Source organism: Ochotona princeps, chromosome 15 (assembly GCF_030435755.1).
Source record: "Ochotona princeps isolate mOchPri1 chromosome 15, mOchPri1.hap1, whole genome shotgun sequence".
Lineage (NCBI taxonomy): Eukaryota > Metazoa > Chordata > Mammalia > Lagomorpha > Ochotonidae > Ochotona > Ochotona princeps.
In genome coordinates this window covers 24,059,271-24,071,836 of record NC_080846.1, presented here as the reverse complement: position 1 = coordinate 24,071,836, position 12,566 = coordinate 24,059,271, and the positions used below count along the sequence as shown (strand labels likewise).

At 42.9% G+C, this 12,566-nt stretch overlaps 1 protein-coding gene across 5 annotated transcripts in view; it reads right to left on the bottom strand.

The window, feature by feature from the left end:
* Positions 1-6,084: 6,084 nt before the first annotated feature.
* The window catches only part of DYRK2 (dual specificity tyrosine phosphorylation regulated kinase 2), a 32,396-nt gene continuing 25,914 nt past the window's right edge, over positions 6,085-12,566 (bottom strand). For all 5 annotated transcript variants that reach the window (XM_058673895.1, XM_058673894.1, XM_058673897.1 and 2 more), the window contains one exon: positions 6,085-7,892. In XM_058673895.1, coding sequence (XP_058529878.1) covers positions 6,285-7,871 — 1,587 coding nt within the window. In that variant the 5' untranslated portion in view covers positions 7,872-7,892 and the 3' untranslated portion in view covers positions 6,085-6,284. The remainder of the gene's footprint in view (positions 7,893-12,566) is intronic.

The window sequence follows — 12,566 nt, the reverse complement described above, 5'->3', positions numbered from 1 at the left end:
CAAAGAGTCTTGATATTTAAGATTCCTCCGACTTTGGAGGGGAAATAATTTGGGATAAAAAGCAAGGAAAGACACAATATTTTAGTTTGTAAAATGGTTTATTTACAATTTTGTATTTTAAAACTGTATTTGAAATTTTTATTTTTATATATTTCCCTGGCAGTCACTCTAGATTTTTTTAAATATGGAAGCAAAGGATAGGAAACCTAAGAAAGAATTGAAGAGATTTACCTGCTGCTACAATCAGTCAAATTTAGCTTTTCATCCCTGAGAATTAGTAAAGTGTCAGAAATAGTTTCATACATTCAAATGTGAAAAGCATTTTAAGAACAGAGAATAAAAGAGCAAAGCTATGAAAACCAGTCTCCCACAAAGGGCGATATGAGGTCACTGTCCCATAATTACCCGAGGGGTGTGCACGTGTTTGAAGTTACTTCATACAACTAAGATGCTCAGAAGACACATTGTTGTTTTTTTTTTTTAATTTCTCCAATCTGGAAAATATTGGCTAGAAATGTCTATTGCTCTCTCTAATTCCTTTCCCCTTTCTCAATGTGTGTATGTATCTCTTTGTGTGTGATGAGTGGTGAAGGATTTGCCAGGGCTCCCCAAGACCAAAAGAGTTGGATTACCCCATAAACCCCAAACTTTGCAGTTTTCACAAAGTCACTTCTTCAAATACCGGGTAAATGAAAGTACAGTTCCTAGGGCTATGGAGGGATGAACCTCATGAGATTCTTAAGGCACCATGAGGTACGGAGAGGAGCTTCTTCTGGAGCACGTGACAGAGAAAAAACAGATACTTCCTGCTCCTGACATATAACTGGGTCATGCTCCAAAACACTGGCTATCTTCAGAAGAGTAAATATTAATCCTCGGTTTCCTCATTGGATTTCCTTGGGATAGAAGAGAATGGCGATTATGCCTCTCTCAATTATGTGTGAAATGTGTCCACTATAGCAGAACAGTGAGTCAGTCAAACTAAATAAACAAACCACCAAAGACTTCGCAGTAAGTAGCAATTTTCTTATGTGTATGCAACACACTGGCAGTCATTTTTCATTTTGGACAATGTTAAGTATCACCAATGACAAGTATTTCTTTGTCTAATGGCCCAAAGGAAATGCAATGTGATTCAAACTTTCAAAGAAGAAAAGAAAAACAATTGAAGCAAAACCACAAATACCCTTTCTTCAAAATGTTCTCTTTCCAAAACAAAGTAATCAGACCGATTTCCCCTTTTTAAAAGACCAGTATCAAAGTCAGCCAGGAAATTTCTCTTGTGCTATTTTAAAGGCAACTTTGAAGTTCTAAGAATACTGTATAGCAGCTGATTCCAAAAGGGAAAAGATTATAGATTCAAATAAAATATAGTATTAATCAATTTACCAGATTTGAAAGATGTGTTGAAAAGAGAATGAGTGGGAACTATAATCTGCTCTAAGTCAAATCTGATTTTGTTTTTAAATTTAAATTAAACTTGAGCACCACTTTCGAATTCCAAACAAAATGCAGACCTTTAAAAATTTATATATATGTGTGTGTGTGTGTGTATACACTTTTCACTGGGTGCGACTTCGAGAAACAATTTAAGCAATGCAAGAGTGCCAGGACTTAGGCAATGGTAAGGCTTGGGGATTCTTACAGCCTTGCTTCACTTCAACGAATTCCACTGTTAAAGATGGAAGCCACAGTCATTACCTGGCTGTTGGTGGCAGGAGGGATGTAAATGAAAACGTGAGGTAGCACTTTCACAACAGGGAAATCTAGGTCTGTATAATATCCATGCCGTGTCTGACAAATCACCAGAGCACCTGCCTGCTATTGTCTGTAGGCGGTCTGAGTTGGATGCTGAACGTTCTTCACAAATCTTTAGTTGCAATTCATAAGCCTGCTTTTCTGACCCAACCGGGGTCAGGAGAAGGCCCTGAAATCTCCCCTAGGCAGTCCAAGAACAAAAACTGCAAACACGTATGTAAGCACTAAAAAGCACTAAGGAAAAGCTCACAGGAAAGAGTGAAGACGACCCCCAGCTTCAGTGCCCCTCCAAAGACAAGGACCACTACAAAGGACACATTAAACTAATAACAGTGATCCTGAGAAAGGATCTACCTACTACATCTTCAGACCTTCTTACTTTGAGTTTGCACTAGGTACAGTGGATTGCTAAACAAATTCTTGCTGATGCACATACGAGTAGGCTGACTTTGTCAAGGCACTGACTGGTGTATTTGGCTTTCCAAACCCTCTCCAGACTAACAGACCAAGAATAATACCAGAAAGAGATCAGGAGTTAAATTAGAGTTAGAGAAGGGGAGAAAAGTTAGGTAGGACATTAAAATTTTATTCTGAAATTATCTCTGGCCACAACAATAAATTTTAACAAATATTCACTAAACAGTCTTACTCCTGTCATCAGCTGTACAATACATACAGTATCATAGAACTGGCCACTAGGATTAAAATCCACTAGAACATATTTCATGTTAAGTGGCGACAGCAGCATCTCACAGAAATGTTTACATACATATATACACAGTCCACATTCAACCATTTTCACATATTTTCAGTACACACAGTTGCAGCATATTACAGTCACGTGTCTAAGTTGTTGCTCGATAAAAACCCAAGCCCCTGCCTAGACATAACTGTAGCAGTTGAGCTGAGTATAATTACAATGAATTTTTCATATGTCCATAGCAGAGAGATGTACAAGCCCCTAAGAAACAAAGAGTTCACAAATACTTTTTTTTTAATGCTACCACAGCATTATGTTGGGCAATATTAAAACCTTTACCAACCAAATCAGAATTTTTTAAAAAGTCTTCTGCTTACCAGAAATATTCTTGATGAAAATAATTACAAAAATGAATGCTCTCTTTAAAATAATTCACACTTATATTTTAAGATTCCAATATGGCCCAATGCTACTGATGCCTAAAGTGTGTCCTAACATTCCAGCGGAGTCATTTAATGTGACTCCAAACCACCTATTAAGTTTAAAAGTGGCTTAAGTGCCTTGCACCCAAATTGTAAAAATCCCTGGCCATCCTTACTAGAGCCAGGCACATAGAAAAGGAATGCACTTTGGTTCATACCAAATGCCCTGGGATTAATCACACTATAAAATTAAATGGTTTGAGGTAAATTTTTACAAATACAGTTGATTTTTGTCTAGTGTTAGCATAACAAAAAAATATCATTTAAAAAATCAGTCTGATGTTAAGATACAACAAAGACCATCTTTAACCCCTTAAAACAGGAATTCCCTGTCTAACTAACCAATGGTTTATCTTTTTAGTGCCTGATGGTGATTCATGCCTTATGGTTTCTATTAAGGCCTGGAACTAGATATTTAAGACAGATGTATCTTTCCAGAGGTGGGTCCCATCCTTCCTGCCTAGTATTCAAAGAGTTAAAGAGGCCAAAAAATGCATGCCCTACAACATGGCATTCAGAACAAAAGGCACATTGTTAACACTAAGGGCACAATTTCTCCTCTAATGTTCATCTATACTGTCTTGCATCACTCTGTTGTTCCACTGTTGTAGCGACACTTAACACGGTCATGAACACGTCGCTGGTGCAAGAAACAGAGCCAAATGCGACTGCAACCAAAGACAACACTGTGCTATTCCTACATCTGAAAACAGCTCAGACATCCCTAGACAATGGTAACCTGTGAGACCAAGGACTGTTTCCAAGCCAACTCCTAGTAGCCTATTAGAGCCCTTCATTGATTTGTGGTTTAAAATCACGTAAGATGCGACATCTTCACTGACATTACAATCAAGCTAGAATTTTTAAAAGCAGCTCTATTACTAGATACCAAAATGTGGCAGCTCTTGTGAATAAAGGAAATCTCACTGTATCTGAATAAAATAAAATAAAAAAGTCCCATAGTGCTGCACATCATAGTTTTGGCTTAAAAGTTTCCGGTTGCATCTGTGAATGCAGACAGTCAGAAATGCTGGCATCTGAAGAACCAGTTTTGGGTGATGGGGAAAAGACAAGTGTGAGCATGTGCGTATAGTCACTTTACGGGTAAATGAATCATGGCAGCTCGCGTTCACGCACGTCAACATAAATATGGAAATGGAGGAGGAGCCTTATGAGGGGGAAATAGTCTTTGATACAGTCTTACGTACTTTGAATGACCTAAAGAAGTTCATGATCATTAAGAAGCTTGTGGTTTTTACAAAGCCACCAGACCATCATCTCCTCACACTTGTTACACCTTTTAAGCAATAAATACACAATTCTTTAAATTCTACAAGCCACTGATTGGGGGTATCCTGACATGAGCATCAGTTAAGATGCAACTTCCTGACATGATATTGCACTTTCAAGGGTCACACAGAAATGGGTACCACATGCCAAAGAATTTGACAAGGGTAGAGAAGGAATCCTTTCTAAATACTGAAGTACAAATTAATTCATCTATGACACCCTTAAACAGTAAAGCAAGTATCAGTATCATTATCTTATTAATAAGCTAACCTTATTACTCTTTTTTGGCAAATATCTGAAGTATTTCCTGAGCATTTTTTCCCCACTATCAACCAACAAAGCCTCATGATAAGTAAAGTGTTTCATTCAAAACTACTTTCCTCAAAAAAAAAAAAAAAAAGGAAATGCAGGGATAAGATCAGAAAGGAACTTAACCGGAAACTTTCTTGGCCTCACTGGGGACCATGCTTTAAGTACTTATAAGTCAGTTTACAGGCAATACAATAATATCTGTGCATATAAAATACTACTTACCCTAATTTATACTACCCCAAACCTATTATCCAAACAGGCAGATATCTTTCTAGATTAAATTGCACATACTAAAAAATTTTGTCCACGTGCCTTGAAATGGATAGATACCACTGCTCATACTTTAGTGATAAAATACTGATATTTTCACTGTGAAAATAATTATTATTCAGAGAAGAAAATATTCTTTTCCCTAACTCTCAGTTACTTTTCCAGGTAAAGTGTCATTCCCACAAAAGCAATCAGTGCAATCCAAACGAAAGGAAAATAAAAACAGAGGAATGCAATCTCTGTGGTTCTTCTAACAATGCAAAGTCTAAGTCAAATCATTTCACTTGAGGTTGAACTTTTTTTCCTCCTGGAAATGCGGTATTAAAATTGGCCTTCCTGAATAGCCATAGTGACTTGTGTTCATCCAGAGGTTTTTTCAACCCTCCTTATTTTTGAAGAGAGCTCAGAGATTTTCCCAGGCGCAGGGAAACTGACCATGGCACCTGTATAGTAGGAACAGAGCCTAATCTGCCCAATCTCCTTTGGAACTGCACAAATCCCCATCTCTTAAGTAGCTAGGCTGCTATTCTTTGTACACACGGTCGTCCTCATGGCTGAATTGTCTCTTCTGTATTCTAGGACACACGGTTGAGGGAAGGAGACCAAGCTTAGACGCAGGCAACAGATTTGTGGCGAAAGAGGAACAGAGAGGAGAAAAGCAGAAAGAGAAGTAGGGGGTGGTCGTGGGATACATTTCTAAATGTAGGCGCCAGACCAATTCTGTGACACGAAGTTTCTTGACAAAACAGCATGCCAATCACAGCAGTGAACTACGAGGAACACACATGTCCCTTTTCAATCATGCACTAATGGCTGCTTCGCTGGCTTTTCAAGTGCCAGAATGCTAACTGGGCAAGTTAAACCAGGGGATCGGGGTTTGTATTTGAGAACTACCTTGGGGGAAGACATAAATCTCTAAGGTGCACTCTTAAAGTATGTCCCGACCCACCCACCTCTTCCCCACCGCCACTATCACTCAGATAAATTTATGGGAAAAGGAAGTAGGACATGCCATTCGTGGGCACAGGGAGCAGAGGGACTTACAGAGCCATCACCCTGGGGTGAACATATTATGAACCAGAAAAGCATAATGAACGTCTGTGATACCAATCTGTAGATGCGTGGCAGTCATGACGCAATCAATGGCCTGCCACTGACAGTATTCCTCTGCCACACTAAATACAGTAAGGCTCATCGTACTTGGAGAACACACACACACCCACACGCACGCAAACACACACACACACAAAAAAACCGGTTTCGGAAAGTATAAAAACTTAAAGCATTGTCCCCATGTATTTTATAAAAACAAAACAAACAACTTTCTTACATGAAAATTAAGTGCTGAAAAGATACAAATGAGTAGTTATTGAACAAATAAAAACAGGTCTGAGCTACTCCTCTTCAACCGGTAAGGCTCAGCAACATCGTATCTTTCAGATTACCAGCATGGTCTGTTGGGGGACTGCAGCTCAGCTCACAAGTTTTGGCAACACTGTCCTCTGCTGAATATTCCCATTGGCATCTGTCATCTGTGCCAAATTAGTCCTCAGTTTGGATGCTGAGCTGGAAGGTGGAGGTAACTTGGAAATCGACGTGATAGCACCAGAGCTCTCGGTTATCCTCTTCACTGATGTCTTCTCCCCGGTCGGAGGCTTTGGCAAGCGCCTCCTCAGCCAGGGATGCCGCAAAGCCTGGCCTGGGGTCATGCGCACTGCAGGATCCCACTCTAAACACTGTTTTAAGAAGTCAAGGAAAAGGGGATCATCACACCCCTTCAGTGCATTCCCCCACTCTCTGCTCTCTGGTGGACCCCTCAGCTTCCCTCTCCGGGAGCGGCCTCCGTTGAGGACCACGGAGCCATCTGACAGAGTCGTGACAGTGCAGTAACGGGGATAACCCTTGGAGCTCACAAAATTTTTGGCTCGTTTGGACGCATCCAGCAGTTTCTGGGAAGGCATGCCCAACAGTTCGATCATACAAGCCAGCTGGTCCCCTTCATCTTCCCCAGGCAAGAGCGGGTAACCCGTCAGGAGCTCTGCTAAAATGCAGCCCAGGCTCCACATGTCAATGGGCATGCCGTACCTGGCCCCCAGGATCACCTCGGGAGCCCGGTAAAAGCGCGACTGGATGTACGTGTAGACACGTTGATGCTCGTAACAACTGGAGCCAAAATCGATCACTTTGATGCCACTTCTACCCTGCTGCTTTAACAGAATGTTCTCGGGCTTAAGGTCACAGTGAATGATCCTGTTTTTGTGCAAAGCATCCAAGCACTGCAGAATCGAGTGGGCGAACTTGCGAACCAAAGGCAGGCTGAAGCCCTGGAATTTGTTCTTCTTGATTAGCTCATAGAGGTTCATGCTTAGCAGCTCAAAGGTCATACAGATGTGGTTGCGGAAGGTGAAGTTCTCCAGCATGTGGATCACGTTCATGGCATTGTCTTTGTCCTGTTTGCGCAGGTGCTCCAGGATGCGGATCTCCTCAGCCGCCTGCCTGTGAAAGCGCTTCTCGTTCCGCACCATCTTCAGGGCCACGTGCTGGTGGACTTTGTGATCGTAGGCCTTGACCACCTGCCCAAAGCTCCCCTTCCCAATGACCTTGAGAACCTCGTACCTATAAGCCACATGGTCGTGGGGCACCTGCACATAAGATCCCTGGTCATCATCGTAGCCACCGTTGTTGGGCCCACCCGTCATGCCCTGGCGCTTCTTGGCATTTGGACCCAAGAAATAAATTTCAGGGTAGCTGAAGATCTCATGGTGTTCAAAGGCCGTGAGTTTTTGCATGTATTGCTTCATTGCTTGTTCGGGTGTCATGGGCGTGGCTTTCACCTTCCCCATGCCTTCGATGGACTTGAGGGATGTAGAGCTCCCCTGCCGTCTGTGAATGCTCTCCAACTGCCGCTCTGGCACCACGGGCAAGCTTGTTTTGCCCACTGTCGTAAGCCCATTCGGTTGTGTTGTGAGCACGGTCCGCTTGTTACTGTTGTCCTCAAACAGCTGCTGAACCTGGATCTGTCCGTGGTTGTGACTGCTGACATGCAGGTGATCATTCATGGTGTGCTTACTGCCGCCAATCTGCAAAACAGATGGGATGCATCAACAGAAGGGAAGGCCTCTGTTTGCATGGGATGTTCTCCAAGCCAGCCCCCATCCCTGACCCTCACAACATCTGGCGTGGTTTGAATTCATGACCAGAATAGGAAACAGAAAGAGCTGGATGCAAGGCAGGGGGCACGAGGAATAGGCTGGCAGGGAGAGTGAGTACAATGTAGACAGGCTATGACACACAAAAGAAAAGGGGCTGCAGAAGGCTATGCAACATGGGACCCTGAACAGAGCAGCCTGCAAATGCTATGCCAAAGAGAAAGCAGTTTGCAGGCCACATTCATGGTCTTCAGAATCAACTCTCTATGAAGGCAGGAACCCACTCTTTCATTCAATATTGCAACCAAAACATTCCGCATAGGAACTGACACACCACAGGTGTCTTGCCTAATCCACACTTGCAAACCTTGAATATCCCAGTTAGTAGTTTATGAACGGGAGCACAGGGACCATGCCTGGTCTTATCTACCTCCCCTTCTGTAATAGCTCGCTCTAGGCCAAAAACATGCACGACTCCATGCTTCCCTTCCCTTTGGTAGTCTGAGCAAACCTAGGAACACACATGACTCCGCAACGAAGAAAACTGTGCTCTTAGGCTCCAAAGATTCCCACACAGCTATGTGCTACAGTGTCTCATAAACCTCCAACCTATTTTTAAAAGGCCCTGGGCTTAACTGACTCCAATGTCCATTTAAGGACATTCAGTCCAACAAACAAGCGTCCACCAGACTCTTTGGGGCCTTCCTTTGGTCAGTGGCCCTGCACACTGAAGTCATGTATTGCTACTACCCGCTGCTGGGATACTCAGCATTCCAGCAAGGAATACAAAGTAGCAATGTCTATTTCTAGCACACAGGCCACCCCTGAACATTCCTGTCTGAAGAAAATGAATGGTGTAAACCAAAAGGTCCCCCACTTTTACTGGGAATCCACCTGAAACTTCCTTTCAACATCACCATTAGTTAGAAGCAAGAGACGAAAAACTGCCAGGAGCCCCTCCCAGTTAGAGATTCTTCCAGAAACACCTAAGATGTCATTTTTCATCTATTTCTTATTCTCTGCATTGGAAACGCAGACAGAGAGACAGGGAGATTCTGCATCCAGAGGTTTAGTTCTCAAATGGCATGGTTGTGCCAGGCCAAAGCCAGGTACCCCACATATCTGGCAGGGACTGGAGTACTTGGACCATCACTTACTGCCTTCCAGCACACTCATTAGCAGGAAGCCAGATCAGAAGCAGACTCAAACCCAGGCCCTCTGACAAGGACAGTGTGATGCTAAGCAGTTATATCTTTTCAAAAATTTATTTATTTTTATTGAAAAGACAGATTCAAAGAGAGAAGGAGAGACAGAGAGGAAGATCTTCGGTCAGCTGATTCACTCCCCAAGTGGTCACAATGGCCAGACCCGAGCCGTTCTGAAGCCTGGAGCCTCCCCTGGGTCTCCAACATGGGTGCAGGTTCCCAAGGCTTTGGGCCAGCCACAACTGCTTTCCCAGCCACAAGCAGGGAGCTGGATGGGAAGCAGGGTCGCTGGGACATGAACCAGTGCCCGTATGAGATCCCAGCACATGCAAGGTGAGAACTTCAGCCTCTACGCAACTGTGCCAGGCCCCGCAGTTATATCTTAACTGCTACAACAAATGCCTGTCCTAACCACAGCTCTTAGAGAATCCTGCTGGGTGATTTTTATATGAAAATTTCAAAATCAATTTTTCATTCACAACCCATCTCATTCATTTACTAGTATCAAAGGAATCTAACCACAAAAGTGGCAGAGTTTCTGATATCTAGGAGCTTACAACTAACACACTGAGGTTCTTTTTCTAGTATCCCCCTCTACATCCTTACTTTGGAGGCTGTACAACTACTCAGAGAAGTACTGTGTATGTAACATAGTAATGCTGGACAGGGTTTGGGAATGCCTTTCTATAAAATGGAAGTTCAAGTGCTTTTTACTAGCCAACCAAGACCTTCACATTTTTGCTAACATGTGATGTGCACAAGGACCATTTGTGGTCTCTTTCTCTCTCTCTCTCTCTCCTTCCCCCTCTCATCTGAAATGAAAGGCAAGGTGGTACTTCAGCCTGTCTTACTGTGATCTCAAAGATTCAGGGATTCTATTTCTCAGAAAGAGTTCTTCACTAAATCTATAGATGACAGTGCACACCAGGTGACCTTGTATCGTGCAAGGGCAGCTGGACAGGTTCTTTTATCATTGCCATATGCCAGAAGTAGTGCAGTCCACAAAAAGAAATTAGGAAAGTCCTGGACACTCACAGGCAGCCTTTGAAAATTTCATGGAAAATGTACACCCTGAAAAAATTATGCAAGGATTTCAAAATGGTTTTCCATCAAAATAAACTTATCTTTTCATCCCATTTTTCCGTGAAATTATTGAGCTATCCTTGGACAAATGTAGCAGGAGTTCACCTTTTTCTTTTCTTTCTTTCCCATTTTTACTCGCTGTATGAGATCTTCTCCATTAAGTCTTTCAAATACTAGGGAATAAAAGGACCTGGAGGTCAAACGCTATCTGTCCTACAGACCTACTCTCTACAGGGCTAAAGGAAGAAACTGCAGAATTAAAATCAACATTGCCTGCTTGCATGCTATAAAATGCATGGACTTCATTGGGAACAAAAGTAACCTTGGAGCTTCACGGATTCCTAAAATGATAAAGCCAATTTAAACTTCTGAGCATCAGAAATTCTCTTCCATTTTTTTTTTTTTTTTGCTATAGCAATTTTTATGATCACCGACATTTTGGGGATGAGAACAAAAAGAGAGTCTGCAAATAAGCCAGATTATCTCCTAATTGTTCAACTGCCTCTGCTAGTCTGCCTGTGCAGCATCCATTATCAGCACAAGTACCCTTATTTGGGTTCAAGTCTCAATACTAAGCTTTTATTCCCTTAACACTCCCTGAGCGAGTCACACCCCCATCCAGGGCTCCAGTGAACACCCACAGCTACTCCTATAACTCACATCTGAAAAAAATCTGTCTCCTTCACTCAAGACTGACACATCCAACCACTGATGGCCAACAACTCAAAGTCAATTCATGATTTTTCTACCAAACCCCTCACCCTAGTCCTTCAAGGCTGTACAGCTGGGATTTGTTGGCACTGCACACCTGGAGAACGCTGCCATCATCTCTTTCCCCTTCCCATGTCGCCAGGAAGCCCCGTCCTTTTATATCCTGCCCTTTCCATCAACACTTCATGTTCCTCTGTCTCACCAGGACAACTGAGGTGGTCTCCTTGGTTTGTTAGTCTAGAACTCCTCAAGTCTCTATAGCACTTCCAGAGTTATCTCTGTGAAGCCCCAAGGCCAGACTACTTCTGCTAGTGCTCAAGGCCCATAGCTGCACCCTAAGACTCAGGTGAACACTTCACAGTGCAAACACAAGGTTCTCAAATATTCAGCCTGATTGACTCAAGTCCACGCAGTCTCATTGGCCACTGGCACTCTTCTCTCCAAAAGGTACAAAGCTGGCTTCCCCAAGACCCATGGAAACAGCAGGCTCTTTTGCTGAGCTTTCGTTTAGTAATGATTAGGGATTCAGAGTTCAGTTAGACACCCATGAAGTGAAGCTCAGTTCCAGCACCTACTGCATGACCCTGGATAATTTACCTAATCTCTCTGGACCTCAGTGCCCTTGTCTGCAAAAGAAGGTAACAATGTTACCTCATTAGAACTATTAGGAGGATTAAAAAGGTAATACGCAGGCAGCCCTAGAACAGTGCTTAGCAAATGAGAGCTCTTACAATTGCCCTTCTCCAAGACTGCTGGGAGTCTCCTTCCACCCCCTGTCCAGGCCATCTCCTCAATGTCTGGCTTAATTCTCACTTCCCCTAAACTTGGCAAGATCCACACAATAGCTCATTCTGGACATACATAGTGCTGCTATAACATCTACTTCATTTTACTGTAACTGTTTGAAAACCAGACGTACCCTCCCAAGTGGGAGCAATTCCAGGGTGGGGTTACTTCTTATCTTGATAAGTCCCTATTAACATCAACTCAGGCAAACAGTAAGCATTGAATAAACAGCTGCCAGGTGCCACGAAGGTCAATACATCCCTGTTATCTCTCATCTCTCTTAGAGCAGTTCTTGAGGACTGCATCTTGTACCTTCACATGAAGTCCATGCCCAATGATCTGGGAGACGTCCCTGATGACCTAAGTCACAAGATCGAAGCCTGCTGTGTATCAGCAGAGACTTCCAGGCAAAGCACAGGTGGCTGAAAGTGCCGGCAGCAGGCACATCCACCCAACATCTAAAAAAAATACAGTGAATGTTAAGAACATCCCAGATGTTAAGGAGATTCATACGAGAGACTCCAGGACGTGGCACCACAAGCATTGCAGACCTCTAAAAATCACACAACCAAACTGCACAGTATAATTAAGTGAGCCACAAAAAGAGGTGGGCAGGGAAGCCAGCCAAGACAGAACAATGCCAGGAGTACAACTTGAACCTGAACATATTAAAAACTTACGAAGTCTGAGACTGGCTCATCACCATTCGCCGTGTCTGGCATAGGGTATGTCACATGTGAAAACATAAACTGAAGGGATGTAACTGAAACACCTACAATTTATGGGTTAAAATGGTGAGACTGGCAAAGTTTTCTTGGTT